This window comes from Enhydra lutris, unplaced genomic scaffold, assembly GCF_002288905.1.
Source record: "Enhydra lutris kenyoni isolate GAN:26980312 unplaced genomic scaffold, ASM228890v2 scaffoldscaffold12, whole genome shotgun sequence".
Classification (NCBI taxonomy): Eukaryota; Metazoa; Chordata; class Mammalia; order Carnivora; family Mustelidae; genus Enhydra; species Enhydra lutris.
Window position 1 is genome coordinate 15,904,150 of NW_019154096.1, and position 18,607 is coordinate 15,922,756.

The 18,607-nt window shown below is 43.0% G+C and overlaps 1 protein-coding gene across 2 annotated transcripts in view; it reads right to left on the reverse strand.

Moving 5' to 3' along the window:
• Positions 1-18,607, reverse strand: part of LOC111145246 (Rho related BTB domain containing 1) — a 66,469-nt gene that overhangs the window by 10,412 nt on the left and 37,450 nt on the right. For both annotated transcript variants that reach the window (XM_022500032.1, XM_022500030.1), the window contains 3 exons: positions 9,829-10,014; positions 5,821-6,800; positions 3,875-3,993 (listed from right to left, as the gene is read on the reverse strand). In XM_022500032.1, the coding sequence (XP_022355740.1) occupies positions 3,875-3,993; positions 5,821-6,800; positions 9,829-10,014 (1,285 nt within the window). The remainder of the gene's footprint in view (positions 1-3,874; positions 3,994-5,820; positions 6,801-9,828; positions 10,015-18,607) is intronic.

An 18,607-nucleotide genomic window follows, 5' to 3' on the forward strand; every position in this document is an offset into this window, starting at 1 on the left:
ATCTGGACCATTTTGATAGCGAAAAGTATATACATTTTACAAAGCCCTAAGTGCTATAAACTATTAGTGATCGTAAATATAAAGAGTTTCAGAGCTTTCTGTGAACACCCGCTCTCCGCCATGGGGATGTCTCCTGTTTTGGAAAATAGTGGCTTGGAAGACAAGGTAAGAGCCTGGGGCAGGCCCTGGGGTTTGTCACTAGAATGGGTGTGACCTCTGGCAAACCAGTCGCCCTCTCTGATCCTCAGTCTCCTCACCTGTTATCCAGGGGAGGGGGCATTTGGAAGCGGTGACACCTACAGTTTTTTCTTCTTCTTTGAGACTCTGGATTTTGAAGATACCTGGACTACCTTAGCGTTCTTTAGTAAGAGTGTGTTCTAAGTCACGACAAAATGAACATCCTAAGTGAGAAGAAATTATTCCTGGCAGCAGCAGATGACAGATTCCCGTAAGCAGCCTCGCCCCGATACTTCCCAACATCATCGGCGTGTTCTGACGTTTGTAGTCGTCCATGACCTGCTCTTTCCTTCTTGCATAACACGATGCTAACAGTTTTTCTGAAGCGATGGCTTTGTTGGGCAAATAATGCTTGGGATCCTCAAAGCGAATGAGAATAAACTAAAACCATGTTCAGAACCTGTACCTTTTTTTCTCATTTAAAAAAAAAAGACTGTTTCGGGACGCCTGGGTGGTTCAGTTGGTTGGGCGGCTGCCTTCGGCTCAGGTCATGATCCCAGCATCCTGGGATCGAGTCCCACATCGGACTCCTTGCTCAGCAGGGAGCCTGCTTCTCCCTCTGCCTCTGCCTGTGCTCATTCTCTCTGACAAATAAATAAATAAAATCTTAAAAAAAAAAAAGACTGTGTGATTTTAATGTTTATGTATAACAATGGAGAGATCATTTCATAGAACTTTTAAAAATAACATAAAGCTACATAAGAGATGGAATTAAGAATTTTGCATGCTACCTGCTGGGTGTACCTTAAAAAAAAGTCAGCAAAGAGAATATAATGCTATCCTAAACAACTTCCCATATTCCAGTTCCGTTGGTTTAAAATTTTAATTGTGAAGATCAGCTCAGACTATTAGGCTTATAATTAGAGGCGGTCTCATAGAGAATGAGAAAGTATTCCAAACCCAGAGCATTGCTTACTACAAGCCAGGCATGCATTTTTAATGAATCACTTGCTGAGTACCTCTGGGGAGAGAATTATGCTTACTGCTACATTAAAAGTAATGAGAAAAATATAAGTGAAATACAATGTCTTCTTAAATATTAAGTGACAACAAATGTTAAAATAACATCAATGTATATTTTATTCCTTTCTGGATATGCATGAGAATTCTATTAATGCAAAAAAAAAAAATACTGAATTGTGAAGGGGAAGTCAGCTTTTCACAGGACAATAAAGAGTTAATGGGTGCCCTAGAAAAGGACAGATCCCAAGTGCCAATACAAGGCCATATTAGTCATGAAATATTTACTGAAATTCCTCCCTCCCCATGATCCCTCTAACCACACTTAGCTGGTTTAGGAAGGGATCTGGGGGCTTTTTAACTTAGGGCTTTCAGGGGACAAAGATTTTTAATCCCTCACGAAAAGAACTGAGCAAGAATCCTCCACGACAATAGTCAACAATATTTCTTGATGTTTGAAGCACCGAATTCTATGTTTATACATGTATTCTCCTGACTTATCTGCTTTTGAAGACCCTTCTCTTGTTATCCCCCATTTCACAGGTGAGGACACAGGTTTGGAGAGGGTCGGCTGCTTGCTCAAGGTCAAGGTGGGAATAGAGTTCATAACGACATAACCATTATAGTCTACAGGGGAAATCAAGGGAAGGGGCAGGCAGCAGCACGCGTGTCAACAGCTCATGACATTCTCAACACACTGGCTACAGGATTTGGCACAGACCTTCGGTTGCTTGGGTCCATGGTCTCTGTCTTCTAAGTTGGGTAGAACCAGCTATCCATACCTATTAGCCTCAGCCACCGTGCTAATGACCTAGTCTTTCTAGGAGGTCATGCTCCACAGGGGGCCCCTCCGGGAGAGGCTGTTCACCATATACGTGTGCGTTCACATTCACTGCCAAGTTTTTGTTTTGGTCACCTCTCCTGCACATTTTAATCTGGAGACGATTACGGTCCATTCTGGGAAGGGATAAAGGGGATTAGCATTTGTGAGGTCAGCTCTGACAGTGTCCCTTTGTGCCTGAGTTCCTGACCTTGATCAACTTCTCTGGTCTGTGAATAGCGGGTGCTCTGCCGTACAATGGGGACATATTTCAGTGAGCTGGAAAAGTAAGGCAAGCAAGCCTCCCCAGGCCTTTTATCTCCAGACACGGCTGCAACAGCTGAAATGCCATTTGGATAAAGTTTTGTTAATCGGCAGCTTCCCCAGATTTTCTTGGAAGTAAGAGTGAAAGAGCATTAACCCTACAACATCCCAATAATACTAACAGCAGCTATATTTATTGAACGGTCCCGGGGGGATTTGCAAGGACCGACTTTTGCACCTCGCTTCCACAGTGTGGGTTATCCTCATGCTTTCCAGACAGGGAGGGAGATCGGAGCTCAGAAAGGGGGTCGTTTGCCCAAAGCCACACAGCTTGTAAATGGAGGACTCAGGATTGAACCCCACGTCCTTCACTGGGCAGCCCCCACAATGCTGCTGCCGTCTTGGGGACGAGGCTCTGAAACCCCTCTGATGGCCTGGAAAAGACTTTCTTAGTTACAGCTAAGGACCTCCTGATTCAGAAAAGCTGGTGGACACCAAGAGAGGTGATCTGGATAATTCTGACACTTCTCCCCCACACAGCAGACAGCCTTTTGCTGGGGCTTGGTTTAGGAGCAGCTGCAGTTTGTTCTGGAAGCAGGAGGTGGCCTAGTGACCTCCTCGGCCCCAGCCATCCGGGTTTGGGATTCTGCTTCCCTACTCGGAGATGCAAATGCAGTCTCCTGGGTCACAATAGGGGTGCTCAGATTTCTGGGGTGAGTGCCCTTTCGAAAAGTTAGCTATTGTTTTCCTTATTTCTCTTAAAAGTGTGGAGAGATGCTGAGATATGCAAAACAAGCCCCTTAGGACAATAAACTTGATGGGGTGTCCCCATGTTTTTTAAAAAAAGATGGTTAAAAAATACTTTCAAAACTCAACAAAAATGCTTGCTCTTGTAGACTAAAGTTAGAAGTGCTTGAGTGGAATTTTTCTTTCTTTTCTGACTGAGTTCGTAAAAAGATGAACATGGAAGGTCTTCAAGATGCTGCTTGGTCAGCTCTAAGAAGAGCCTTTTTCTGGAGACAGGGCCGGGGCCTGAGAGGTGACTCAGTGGCTTCCGCCAGATCTAAGGGAGGCATGTTCAGAGGAGTGACCATTGGCTCCATTACTGTTTCCCTCCAGTTAACAAACCCTTGGAGAAGGCAGGTCGGGGCTTCACCTCAGGGAGCGTTGCTGCTCGAGCAGGCCATCCCTCGTGTCCCTCGTGGGGCAGAGGAGAAGACTGAGGCCCAGTGAGGTGGCTTCTTAAGGCCCGCCATCTGGTCAGGGGCTAGCTGAGCCCAGGACGCGGGTGACTGAGGAAGCTTTTCATGCCTTGAACTTCTGGAAGATGGACTCTGCCCCTGTTGTATGTGATTTTGAGCAAGATTTGACATTTGTTAAAAAGGAAAGCCGATGGATCATGGCTTACAAATGAAAGCGGTGAGCCAGACAACAGCTCTTCCTAACTGCAAAGTTAAGAAGAGGGTGACCTGATGCTCAGACACGGCCTAATGAACTGGTTCAGGGAAGCAGTTACAGAACGGAAATCATCTGGTTAAGGAAACACATCCACTTGCATCAAGATAGCACGTGGGCTTTTCAGAAGGCACATACCTCACTGTTGGCGCTTTCCACAAACGAGCCCCCGAACATGGCCGCCATCCACCTGCAGCTACAGATCAGCAACGGCTTGTGGGCACTGATGGCTCCATCGTCCAGCCTGAATGTCACATCTGCCCAGGGATTAAGGAAACGTAACCGTGAGCCAGCTTTGCAGACAGTTCTCTCCATATTCATCAACCCATATCTCATACTCCCTCTTCCTTAGCTTTACTTAGTGATTTTGTATCAACCTCCACCTTTGGAACAGCCAATTCCTTCTATGTCATCCAAAGATTGGGGGTAAACATTTAAGATTACGCATAAGCTCCCAACGCAAATTCTCTGAACCATACAGTAACATGAAGGAGAGGAATGTTTTTTCCTCCATACTATGAACAATTTCCAAAGTAAAAGACCAGCAGAAGAAACACTACGTTGTTAACATTTTGCCATGTTTAATTTCGCTGTGTGTGTGTATGGATAGCGAATGTGTGTGCAGAGGTGTACACTTTTTCAACAGATAGCACAACACCACAAACTACTTGATCACAAGTTTTCTAAAAATAAGAACGTTTTTCTACATAATCACATTACCATACCTAAGAAAATTAGCAACGATTCCCTAATTTCATCCATTATTTAGTTCATAGTCAAAATTTTCCAACTATCTCTAAATCATATTTATAGTTTTTTCTTTCTTTCTCTTTTTTTTTTTTAATAGACAATCGACTTGATGTTCCCCCTTTTATTTGGTCACTGTGCCTCTGCATTAAGGGGAGGTGATTCAATTCATTCCATTTAAGGTACACTGTTCAATTTACTGCAGGTTTGCAACATTGCTTTTCATTAGCTTTCAAGATGGCTTCGATTTCAGGATGGTCCATGTTCAGGTAAATATTATTTATTTATTTATTTTTAAGATTTTATATATTTGACAGAGAGAGATTACAAGTAGGCAGAGAAGCAGGAAGAGAGAGAAGAGGAAGCAGGCTCCCTGCCTAGCAGAGAGCCCGATGCGGGACTCGATCCCAGGACCCTGAGATTATGACCTGAGCTGAAGGCAGAGGCTTAACCCACTGAGCCACCCAGGCAGCCCCTGGGTAAATATTATTTATAAGCTTTAAAATTAATGAACAGACTCAGTAATCAATGACTACATGTACAGTACTAAATGTGTATTATCAGGACAGGCATTATGAACAATAAGGACAAAACAGAAGTGTACACATAAGTAAAAGTCAGCAAGTCACATTTTTACAATGAAATACACACACACACACACACACACACACACACACACACACAGAGGGCAATTTCAGAATTTAGTATAAGTCCGTGCAAGCAATTGTGTGAGGATGCTGTGGGCAGCCGACTGCCTGGATATCAAGGACAAAGAAGGGGCGAGGAAAATGTAGAAGAGCAGGGTAAAGGAGTGTGAGAATGAAAAGGAGAGGTGGGCAAACGAGACACCCCTGATGGGAACACAGAGAGTTGCCAATATCATCTCAAGGATTTCAGGGCCGAAAGGGTCAGTGGAGAGTAGACTCGGTCAGGGAAAGGACCCTGAAAGGGAATCGTGGGCATCAAGCTGACTGGATCTGGTTCAGGCTCAGGTGCAGGGGTAAGGTGACCTACCTTCGAGAAGCACTGTGATACCAGGACACTTCAGAGGACAGCCTGCATGCAAATCCTGCCTCTATCATTTACTATCCGTATAACCTGGAGCAAGTTACCTAACCTTTGTCCCTCAGTTTCCCCATCTGCAAAATGGAATAATCTTTAGCCTTTAAGTCTGATAAGAACAAAATAGATGGATACATGCAAGCTAGAAGGGTACATTAAAAAAATTAGCATTTATACATGTTAGTGATGGTTATTCTCTGCCCTACTCATGTATGGCTAATGTTTAATAAAACACAACCAAGGGGATCGATGACTTTACTGTTGGACCCACTTACCTGAGAATGTCCCTTTGCTGAGACACTCTTTTATCCGATTGGCCTTCCGGACATGAAATGCTTTCGTAATCTCCTGGTTCATGAAGGCTTCCTTGTTCATGATGTTCTCCACCATCATCCTCAAATCAAACATCTCAAGAACCTCCGCAATCTGAGCCAGGCCCACCAAGTCCTTCTCTTTTTCATCCAGTTGTCCCGTGTACAGAAACTGGAGCAGGGTCCGGAAAGGGCCTGGCTGGACGGAGGAGTCCATCCTGACCACGGTGATGGGGGCCACCCGCTTTGAAACGGGATTGACTTGCATCTCCCTGTGCATGCCGACGAACCCCTTGCTCCAGCCTGACAAAGTCTGCGTCTCTGGAACGGAGCTCTCGCCTTCTAGCCCCAGACTTTCCTGCTGGGACAGGTTCTGGCTTGAGGACTTCCACTGATTGGTCTGAGGGGTCCTGGGCGTGCCTTCTTCCCTCTCTTCATCGAGGTCAAGGCTCCAAGCCCGCCCCTGGACATCCCTGCTCTGCTTCTCCTTCTCACCAACTCCTTCACTCCCATTTGGGGCTTCTTCACATTCCATTAAAAAAAGATCATAAAATTTGGAAGAGGAGGTAGCGAGGTAAATTCGATGTGCAAAGATGTGCTCCTGGTCCTGAAGGACGAACAGGACGTCGGCACACAGAGGATTGTCCAGTAAACAGGCAGCTTCGCTCGTCCCTGTGGTGGGACATTCTGGAACTTTGATGACCGGTGGAGGGGCTTTTGGAGGTAGGAATGGTGCCTGAAGTAAAGGTTTCTGAACTTTCTTTAGGTGGGATTTCCAGAACTGCAGGTGTCTGCGAGAAATCAGCGCTGCTCGGATTGCGTTGTCAAACACATCCTTGATGCCGAACTGGTCAAAGACACTTGTCTCGTAGTACGGTATGCCGAGTTCCTTCGCAACCTCCCGGCCTTTCTCAGGGGGCAGAATATCCCCTCTCTTTATGGGCCTAGAATGGAGGATTTAAAAAGTTACAATCAGCCTCATTTTAGGAAAAAAATGGTAATGAGGGCCTACCAAAGCACCTAGTAGAACTGAACCTTTAAAGTCTTATGCAGGTAGGGCTCGTGGGTGGCTCGGTCCTTAAGCGTCAGCCTTTGGCTCAGGTCATGACCACAGGTCCTGGGATCGAGCCCTACATCGGGCTCCCTGCTCAGCAGGAAACCTACTTCTCCCTCTCCCAACTCTCCCTGCTTGTGTTCCCTCTCTCGCTGTCTCTCTCTGTCAAATAAGTAAATAAAAGCTTTAAAAAACGTATATTAAAAAAAAAAGTCCTGTGCAAGCCTTTTTTTTTTTTTTTAAGATTTTTATTTATTTATTTGAGAGAAAGAGTATGAGTGATGTGGGAAGAGCAGAGGGACAGGGAAAAGCAGACTCCCCCCTGAGCAGGGAGCTGGACATGGGGTTGTATCCCAGGACTCTGGGATCATGACCTGAGCTGAAGGCCGCTGCTTAACCAACTGAGCCACCCAGGCACGCCCCACCCCCCGCAGGCTTTCAGTAAGGCTCTGGAAAATCTATCAACTTCAAGTCTTCCAAACCTAAAGGTTTAAGTCTGCAGGGAAAAAAAAAAAAATGCTTTCAGTAGTAACAATGGTAACTGAAGTATGAGCCATATTTACTAGCTTTATGATCCTGGGCAAGGTACTTAAACTCTTTAAGCCTTGGTTTTCCCACTGGTGAAACAGGAATAATAACAGTAACTACCTACATTTGCAAGGACTCCTGAGAAGTTGAAATGAGGTAATATGTTCAGCAAGGCACCTGGCCCACAGTTAGGGGTTACTACAATCCCCACCCTCGCCACCTTCGTCTTGGTCACCAGCACCTTGTGATGACATTTTGCGTTATAACCTTACAAGGAATCCATACGCTTTTTCTCATTTGAGCCTCACAATAACCCTACGGGGGCGATTTTCACCCACCTTCTGAAGAAACTGAGGCAGGGAGTTTTCAGGTTTTGCCTCGGGTCACATTCGCAAGTTGTCGAGAGACCTCTGCCAAGCAAGTAGAGTCTAGAACCCCGTAGTTCTAGACTGGTTAAGTGGTCCACATCCAATAGCCCAGTAAGTCACATCTGTGAGTCTCCTTTCATGTCTAACTGCTTCTCTTCTCTTCCTCGTCTGCGGTCACACCCTCATCCTCTTTCGCTTGGACTAGTACATAAGCCTCTTCCCTGTCTGTCTTCAGATTCTCCACCTTGTAGGCCAGAGCGCTCACTGCTGCGGGAAAAATCCTTACCTAACACAAGTATGACTTGCAGCTGTAATTCTTTTTCAAGATTTCCTCTGGTTCCACAAAGCCCGTGCACCACGGGCTACGCCTTTAGGCCGGCACACAAGGCCCATTATAATCTAATCAAACCCAGGGAGGCCAAACTTGGAAGTAGTGCAAGTGAGTAGTGCCATGACTATGGCATAACACGTCAAAGACAGATTCCGGAATGTGGGCAAGATATGATTTGTTGTTCTACTCTTCACAAACACACTCTTGATTCTGAGACATACTGTTAGGAATGGATCATCCCAGGTACATATTTGGCTTTCCATACCAAAGGTCATATGCGTGACAGGTGCTGGTCTTAGGAGAAACAGAGTACTTAGGAGAAATATAGTATAGAAATATAGATAGACTTTGGATTTGAAGACCTGGATGGAACACAAAGAAAAATGGTAGAGTGTTGTGAATGCAGAAGCGGGGATTAACTTCAACATTGGCTCCTCTGAGCATTTTGGTCTCCTGGCTCCTAGGACTGACCTGAAAATTACTAACTGGTGACACTCCTCAAGGCTCAGGTTCAAATGTCACCTCCATCATGAAATCTCAGCGCTGCCCTAAAGAAGGGACTGTTCCCTCTGCATCCTCTAGTGCCCATAACTCTCCTCTAGTCCTCTGGTCTCCTCCAGTCTGTGGTTGTGAGGACTGATTATCTTGGCCGATTCTTTCCCACGGAAAGTTCTGGATGCCAGAGGCACTCTCTTTCACTGTGAGTCCCCCGCCCCCCCCAAACGTGGCTTCTAACATGCATGCCTATTCCACGCATTTAACAGAAGAACTGTGAAAACCCAACATGAAATGAAAATTTATCCGAAATGCACCAAGAATGTCAGAAATTGTCTAAAGAAAGCATCGTTTGCTTTTGCTGTGAGAGTATAAAAAGCTGTCTATACAAAATTTTTCTAATTAGCCTATTAGGAAAACAACAGAGGAAGGTATTAATATCAACATTTTGGGGCTCTGCAGCAACAAATGTTATAAGACATAAGATATATATATATATAAAATTATTTTTTATGAAGGGATTAAGGAGGGAGCATGGGTTTTTAAAAACTCTTATTTCCCCCTAAAACTGGTATTCCACATTTTATACAGCGTCAAACAAATCCTCCTTCAGGCGGATTTTTAAACTTGTGGCACTTTAAAAAACATCACTACTAGAGACATTTAAAACACAGTGTTGCTGTTTTGCAACTACAGGTCCATATGACTTTTAAAAACTAGACACTGCCATTTTGGGAATGAAATATTCTCAGAGGTTGGACTGAGCAAAATGAGAAGACTGAAAACACTTGGATGTGTGTATTTGCAAGAACCCGATATTCCTGGGACCAGAAACTGTGGCTCATCATTCTGGACATTCATTAACTTTACTATAATAATCATAATATCAAGAATGACATTATTATGAGTGGCTCATGTTTTGTTTAATGTTTTACAAATTTCAAGGCACTTTTATTCACCCCATGTCACTGGTTGGAGAATTCACTTCCAACACTGGTTCACCATTTTACAAAAACGGGTTCCTTACCTACGAGGGGATGGTGAGCCCAAGAAGGGTCAGGATTAACGAGCTAACTTAAAGCACATAGCTGATTGATGGGGTCCCACCACCAATGCAATCCTAGGCTGCAGAGACATCTGTTACCTCTAAATTTTAATTTGACCAGCACAGCGAAACACGGAGTCCCTTGGCTTACCTTGCTAAAGGGCGTCTGGCTCGATTAACAGCTTCAAGATCAGCATAACGGAGATCTAGCTGGCAGCCAACTAGGACAACAGGTGTGCGAGGGCAAAAGTGCTTGATTTCTTGATACCACATGGTTTTCACATGATTTAGGGAATTGGGATTAGCGATCGAAAAACAGAGGACCACAACATCAGACCTAAAAGGAAATCACAAAAGAAGCTGTATTTCCTTCTCACTTTTCTTTCTCTTTTATCATTATGGTTCCTCCCTTCTCCACCACGCCCCCCACCAATCCATCTAAGGCCATATCATGTCACAATAAAACCAAACCAAACCAAACCACAATATTAAAATATGTCTCGGAGTCATGCAAACAGCCTGAGAAGCCCCCACATTCCAGTACCAACACAGCCTGAGTTTATTGTCATATCGCACTGCGGAACGCCTGTGTATCGTGAATTTTCTGATGATATTATTTTACAGTACAGATGATTACCCAAACTCGATTCAGTCCTGGAGCCACAACATGCGGAACTATTTCTGTTCGTCACAAGAAATAGTTGCGAGATAAAATAAAACAATAAAAACTACCTTTTACCCGTTTAAATGTAAAGGCGATGATGAGTCAACCCCATGAGATAAAGCAAACAGTTTAAACATTACTGAGAACATAACAGGTCTTTGCAGTCCAGGGTCAGCAAATACACAGAAGGATTTCTGCCCTTCTTCCCACTTAAGCACACATGTAGAGAGCACAACCACTTATCTGTTTCTGAAAAGAAAATGTCCTGAATTTGCAGGGATTTTGACTCCTTACTACGGATATGGCAAGAAGGTCATATTTAACAGAAAGCCAGCAAGAGTTAGGTGGATGACTAATACGAGAATGTCGGAAGCAGATTTCTCCAATGTTGTATATGACACACAGCAGGTAAGTGGGGAAAGGAAAAAAGTACTTGATAGTCAATTTTGACAGAAGGATCTTCTATTTTTATATAATAACTTACCATTCTCGAAGCCAGAGAACCGTTTTACAAAACAGTTGTTCAATTATGGTGTTTGACAGCTGCTAAAAGGTATTTTAATAAGAATTACAAACCAATCATTCTAGGTTAAAATATGCTGAATGGTGACTTTGAAAACATTGAGGCAGAAGAATAGAAAGAATAGGAAAAATTATGCCCAAGGATTCAAGACTATCTTGCAGCTAAATTCAGAAATAAGCTCTTACAATTTTATTAGATGTTAATTTATTGCCTTTATTGTTTATGTAATGAGAAGAATCAAGTCGATGAATCAAAACACCTTCTTTTTAAATCATTAATGAGATTTCCCCCCTACATATCAATGAAGACAAACAAATATATCCAGGCAACCAGAACATTTCTAAAAATAATCATTTGCAATGCAGAAAACTGCAGGGTGCTTACATTAAATGTAATTCATAAGTTGAATCTTTAAATTTATATCCCAGAAAAACTGCATCAGACCCTAGCAAACAGAGGGGAAAATCCAGAGGTTAAAATATTTACAAATTATAAAAGAGGACCTCGGACTCAAAGTGGATGAATGTATTAATCTGCACGTTTAGAATGTCCTTGAAATAGATATTATCAGAGACTCGTAGACACTGGAAAATATATTATTATGTGTAAAAATATGCATAAATATATAAATGAAAGGGAAGCATGTCTTGTCTTTGGGATTCTGATTTAGTTAGTGGAATATTCTGTGCACAGCCTTACTTCTAATCAGCATAAATAACGGTACCCAGGAAAGCCAAGAATGCTTTGAATTTTACATTTTTTAGGAGCTGAGTTTTCTATTATTCATAATCCTATTTATATAGGATATCTGATGCAACTTCTCTCTAAGCTTCATCCCGATCATAAAACAAAGCCACCACGAATTTTGGCACAGTGAGATTAACATGGCATTCTGTGAGGTTCAATATTATAGAGAAGGAATTGAGGAAATGTATCCAGCACCTAAATGTGGAAGAGTATGTATATGCATAATATTGTTCTAATTGGTGCCCATTTCCATATTGAAGCACATGGCTATAAAGGAAATAGTCTCAAGGCTTAATTTATATGACAGACATGTAGCTAAATGTCAATTCTGTTATCTAATTTTATGATACAGCGTGTGAGATTTTGAAATCAGAGCTGGCTCTGTTGCCAAGGTTACCGTGATAACACTCAAGCCACTGAACACATACTGGTTACTATTCAGCTGACCTGTAAACAAGTACAGACAGGACCTTGGGGGCTGGAAAAAATGGAATCTCTTGATGATAGTCGCTTAATGCCATCACACAATACAGGTCCGGAGGGCCCAACCTCTAACTGTGTCACATCAATATCTCAATGCATGAAATGCTGTTGGAAAGCTGGAAAAATAATTCGATGTTCCGTAAATATTTTGCCTCAAAAGGATGATAATTAAAGAGAAGAGGTTGTACTGAGAGCCATACTACCTCTGAAGCTAGAATAACTTACTGGATCGAAATTCTATTTGTGTCCTTGGAATAAAGTTTTTCTTTTTTCCTTTTATTAATGCACATTTAGGGGCTAGGAGACTGCATTGCCATTGTTGAACACTGAAAACAGTTAAAAAAAATGAGATCCTGTTTTACCTACCAACTTGCTTCAGTGTCTTTGGGTTTAACCCTTGTTGATCTCAATACAAATGCAAGTGAAGGAAACGTTATGTACCAATTATGGAGAATCCCATTCTTCAGGCCTGCCCGAACAATGCAGTACCCTGACCCTTAACCGAAAGGCTGGGAATCAATGGATGTGGCGATGGATGGAGGGACGGGAAGATGCGGTTTTGACACATTCCTCCTTAGCCCAATATTCTTTTCGAACCCCGAACTCTTCACACAGCAGGATCCTCTGTGATATAAACACCTATACAATCAAGTAACTATTCTGAGAATGCCACGTATTCCCTCTAGATTTTAAGCCGCTTTTCTATCTAGTCAAGGAAGGCACGAGACCTGCAGCTAAGAATATCTCCAGCTTTAGGCAGGATTCCAAGGACCTAGAGATATTAAATAACTTTTAATCAAAACATTCATTCCTGTGTGGAGACTGTTCAGTGTCTGACACAAGCTCATGTTTTAAAATGCCATGCCTATGGAAGATAAAAAGAAAAAGGCAGGTTCTAGCATTTCCACTTCTGTGGCTCTGCTATATTTTTTTACTAGGAAGGGCTGAGTTTAAAAATAATTGGGAGGGGGAGGTGTGACGAGGACATTCTCACATACTATGTAGCAGGGTTAGCCCAGAAATGACCTCAGGGTTCCTATTTCAGCTGTAAAAAGAATCTGATAGGGTTTAAATGGCGTCCTACAGCTATTTGGAATAGAAAGCACAAGAATTTGAGAACGCAGAAGCAAAGCACAGAGTAGACAGAACTCTAAACTCCAGAACTCGAATATCGAGAAGGGGTAAGGAAGATGTTTAGATTTTTTTTTTTTTTTTTGACCCAGCTAAGTGGCTTTTTAAAAGAAAGCCAGGATTACAAAGGATTTAAGAGGGCAGGGTCTCAGATGCTTACCTATGGAATGTTTATTTTGGGGGAGAAAAATGTAATTTCTTTTCCTTAAGGGGAAGATATTAATATAAAAGTCTCACTACAGTACTAGCACATCAAGTAATGCCCATGGAGTAATATTTTGATTAGTTAAGTAAAAAAGAATCCAAAGTAAATCTATGTGTTGAAACAATTGTGACTCTCTCTTCAGAGAAGGGTGGGAGGTGGGGAAGGGATCAGAGACGGCCTGAGTCATCCAAAAATGCTTGAGCTGATAAAGCCAACCTCCATTGTATCAGTTTTTCTTCAGATATTAAACAAACAGGACAGCATGTTTTTTTCAGTTATCTTTCAAGGAGACCATGGGCCAGAGAGAGCATGTAAAAAATTGGCAAAGGAGTCTGTGCAAAGTTGGGACCAATCTCTGTCGATGGATGCAAGAAAAAAAGTCTGAAAACAGTTCATCTTACTCACATATGTCGGCTCAAGCTAGACTTGAAACAAAAAAGGCCATACAAGTTCCCTGGGCCTATCTTTATAATGTCTACAGTGAAATATAGCAAACATGGTGGGAAAAGGTCAGAGAAGCAACCAGAAGGTAAACTGCTTTTCCAATGTAAAATACCAAACTCATCCTTTGAAGGAGTGGTTGAAAATGGGTAGACAATCACTATAACACCGCATTGTTCAGAATGGATTTCCCAAGTTCCTTTCTATCACAGAAGTGCTCTTATCTTCTTGGTTCATTTCGCCTTTCCTGGTCCCATCTACCTTGCCACGACTGTCCGGCCCAGGAGCGGCTGTGGGCCTTGTGCTGTCTTATCTGGTTAAAGTGAAGTGAAGAAAAAAAATACCCAAATTATCCTTTATCTAAGAGCTTAACCTTAGGCGAATCTGATAGGCCACCGTGAAGGTTCTTTGGTTCCAGCTTGTCCCCCAGATAGCTGTGAGTGGGACAGCCAAATGCCCTTCTCCAATGGCCAGTTCTGGTCTTGTCTCTTGCTGACGCATACTTGGTGACCAAGAGTAAACCAACAGTTCTATTTAGAGTTTCACTTGGAAGTATCCCCTTGTTAACATAACCTTTGAAATCTTGTTCTATGGTAGGACCCTACCTCTTTACATGTCAGTACTGCCTGCCATTTCTTTTTTTTTTTAGTAGAGACTCCTATATCCATCTTGGTAGAGATCATGATCACGTTTTAATGGGCTTCTTTTCCTTTGTCAGTGCGCACAGGTCCCCTTCTGGCCAAGATTCAAGTAGGAGTCCCTGACCTCCCCCTTTGGGACTTCAAGCTTCCTTCTCCCACTGGAACCTAGGTAGGCTCTTTACAGAAACATTTTCAAAACCATTCATGTCAACAACACACCTTTCATGCATATAGTCTGACAGCGCTATGCAAACAGATCAAAACAGCACAAAACAGCTGGGAGCATGGCAGAGAGAGGGAATGTGTCACACGTGGCTTTGGAAAGTTTTAGTAGGGAAGCAGCCCGCTGTGTATGAGATGCAGAGGGAGTTGTCAGTGATCAGTGAACATAACCATTGGGAGATGAATGGCTCTGTAAGCTCATACTCATGGAAGATGGAGAGGTCTGTAGGGGAGCGCCTGGCAGGGGATCTGGGGAGAGCAGGGCAGTACCATGCAGTGCCCTGATGTGAGCAGAGAAATCAAGTCAATACTTTACCAATAGCAGTGAGGCTTCTTAAGTACAGATGTTATGTGGGGAAAACTGTCAAAACACCCTGCAATATATCCAGATTTGGGAGTGATTAGCATGCGCGACTATTTCTTCCAAGCCCATAACTGCATGTTTAGTAGGAAGCAACATTTTAAACCGGCCTACCCCCACCCTCCAAAACTGAGGCCAAAACAATGCACGCTCTTAAGGGCAGAAAAACCAGATCAACGTCCCACCAACGGCACCAAGCCCTGAGACAGATAAAATTTGAGTCTTCAAAATGGTTGGTTCTTCGATCATGATACAAATATCACGGGGACAGTGATCCTGCTATAGAAGGTTCTGGGCTATCATCTAGTAGAAAGGGGCTCTTTTTCACTCAACATCCCATTTTCTCTGCTTAGCAATCCATGCTCCCTATAGGATATTCTTACATCTCACACAATCATCAGAAAAAGTTGAATGCATGTGAAATTGGGTGAAGCACAAGTTATTTATTAGAAGAAATAGTTTAAGCAATCTTATTTAACTCCTGGTCAATGACAGCAGGAAGCACTGACATAAAGAAGGCTTGCTTAATAGGAGAAGGTAAAATGGTGGCAATAAATTCCCTCCCAATACCACCTCTCATTCTCATTCCTCTTCGGCTTTCCCTGAAGCTAAATGACCGAGGAACTTTCCATACTCTTCACTTTTTCTACTGAGAGCAAGATTAGTTGTAGATAGAAGCAAGCCTCCATGTCAGCCTCAATGCCAAATGGGAGGTCTCTGGGATTAACCTCCCTGACTCTTTTGAAACAAATGTGACTAGCAAGATTATTCCACCAGAATAGGAAAGGGAGTTTACCCAGACCTCTCAGCAATCCTCCTTGAATCAATAAAGGTACAAGGACTTGTAAAGTCAGTTATCCAACAGCAATAAACAATCATTCAATCACCTCTTCTAGCAACATTAACTGATAACATACTATATACCGGGTACTCTCCTAGACATTGAGGTTACAGCAATTAGTTAAAGACACAAATCACTGTCCTTGTGCTTATCTTCATGCACATATTCTAGAGGAAAACAGAGACAACAAGCAAGAAGAATATGTAAACTATATGGTGTGTCGGGTAGTGACAAGTGCCAAACAGGAAATATAGCAGGGAAGGGGGACAGAAATATTAGGGAGCAGAAGATGCTTCTGGACTGCGGTAACGAGGGAGGGCCTCACTGAGCAGAAGACACGTCAGTAAAGACCTGAGGGAAGTGAGGGAGCTAACATGCTGCTGTTTGGAGGGAGAACACTGTGGAAAAGGAAAGAGCTAGTGCAAAGGTCCTGAGGCAGGATGTCTCCCTTAGGATGGGGTGGGGAGAAGCAGGAGCTGAGATTGGAGATAGTGCTGGACAGAGGTAGGTAGGGTCTCATGGTATCTGGCTCTTACTTTGAATGACCTGGTGAACTGTTAGGGGTTTTTGAGCAAAATGACATGATATAATCTACGTTTCAACAGGGCTGTCCCACTGCTATAATGAGAACTGACTAATTGGTGGTGGTGGAGGGGAGGGGGACTGTCGGGGGTGAAAAGGCAGAAGGATGGGACCAATGAAAAGGTAACAAACGTGAGAGATGATATGACTTTGGCCTGGGAGCAGCTGTAGGTGGTGAGAACTCGTCGCGTTCCGTACATACTTGTGGGGGTGGGGTGGGGGGGGAGTGGGCAGGGTTTGCTCAGGAGCCGAGAGTGGGATTACGAGCAAGAGGAATCAAGAATGGTGCCAGAGTGCTGGTCCTGAGCAGTCCTCTCTTCCCTGTTCCTGGTATGGACACCTGAAGTTCGGCGTTGCTAATACTGAGTTGTACTTATTTGTCGCTGTCTTTCCCCCGTACACCAAAAGTTTCATCTTCAGAGTCTGTCCTGATCCTATTAGCTCCTCTCTCCCATTGTGTGCCACACCATTGTTTGCGACAAAAGATGCCCCCATGACTGTTTAGCGAATAAAAAAGGCCTTATAGGTATGGAAGGATAAAAGATGTAGATGCAAATGTGTCCACAGTCCTAAAGTCTAAAGGAAATGAGGTGAGGCCCCAAATAAGTCAGTTAAGGAATACATTAGGGTCTTGATAAAGAGTGAAAACAGTTTGTGAGCTATTGTATTTCTTCAGACAATCAGGGCTGAAAGCCATGTGATATCTCTGGTATACAGCAGAGATTAACCAGTTAATATGTATTTTTTAATTATTAGAATTTATCTAAAAAATCCGTTTACCCCACCTAATCGGATACTTTCATAACACCAAGATAATAATGGATTAATGATCTCTTCATGGAATTAGATTATCTCCAGAAGCAAAGGAAGTGTAAAGGAACAGGCCGGTTAGTTTCGGTAAGTAACACAGAATTCAGGCTGAAGGGAGCACCCTCCATTTCACAGCCCATCTTGTTTTTTATTTTTTTAAGATTTTATTTAGTTATTTGAGAGAGAGGGAGAGAGAGAGAGCGAGCGAGCGCACGTGCGTGCGGAGGAGCACAAGCAGGGGGAGGGGCAAAGGGAGAAGCTGACTCCCCACTGAGCAGGGAGCCCAGTTTGGGGTTTGATCACAGGAACATGACCTTATCCAAAGGCAGACATTTAGCCAACTGAGCCACCCAGGTGCCCTGACCATCTTGTTTTAAAACAAAACAAAACAAAACAAAACAAAAACCCACAAAGCAAAAACAAAAACAAACAAATTCAGTAAAATAGATAGCCAAGATGATAAGTTAACAAGACAATTTGCTAATTTGCCTTATCTTTCTGTAGTTCAGCACTTTGTCCTTCCGACTATATTCTCTAGGCTGGGGACACGGGAGTTCCAGGGAGAGAATAAACTGGTGGAATGATTTTGGACACCTAATGAATGGCCAAAATTAAAAGTTACCGATGGGATTGTTGATAAAATGCATTAAGAAAAATATCTGTGAAAATGTCCTGTAAACTTTGCAGTACCAATTATTGTCAGACAAACATGATTATGGGTTCCGAAGTCACCAAGGATATATCTCGTATGTTGCAGCTAATAAGAATGACAGAACATTCTCATCAAGAGAGGTTTTCTTTTTGGCTTCCCAGCTCGTGTCCTTTATTGAAACGTAACTGCTAAAAGCTAGTGATAGAATTATCCCCTGAAGACACTGCAGAATTACTCAACAGTCTCTTTCTTCTTACCACTTAATTTAAAAGGGAAAACTGTATGGGCTGAAATATATTTCTTCATCAGAATATTCCAATAAAGAAACACCACAAATTGGGGCGCACCTGGGTGGCTCAGATGGTTAAGCATCTGCTTTCGGCTCAGGTCATGACGTCCAGGTCCTGGGATCCAGCCCCACGTCAGACTCCCAGCCCAGTGGAGAGTCTGCTTCTGCCTCTCCCCCTGCTTGTGCTTGCTCTCTCTCTCTCTCTCTCAAATGAACAAAATCTTAAAAAAAAATGTAAAAAAAAAAAAAACAAAACACCACAAACTGATAAAAAGTCAACGCACTTAGCTATTATTTGACCCTACTTGTCAAGCTTCCAGTTAAGTAGTAATAGAAAA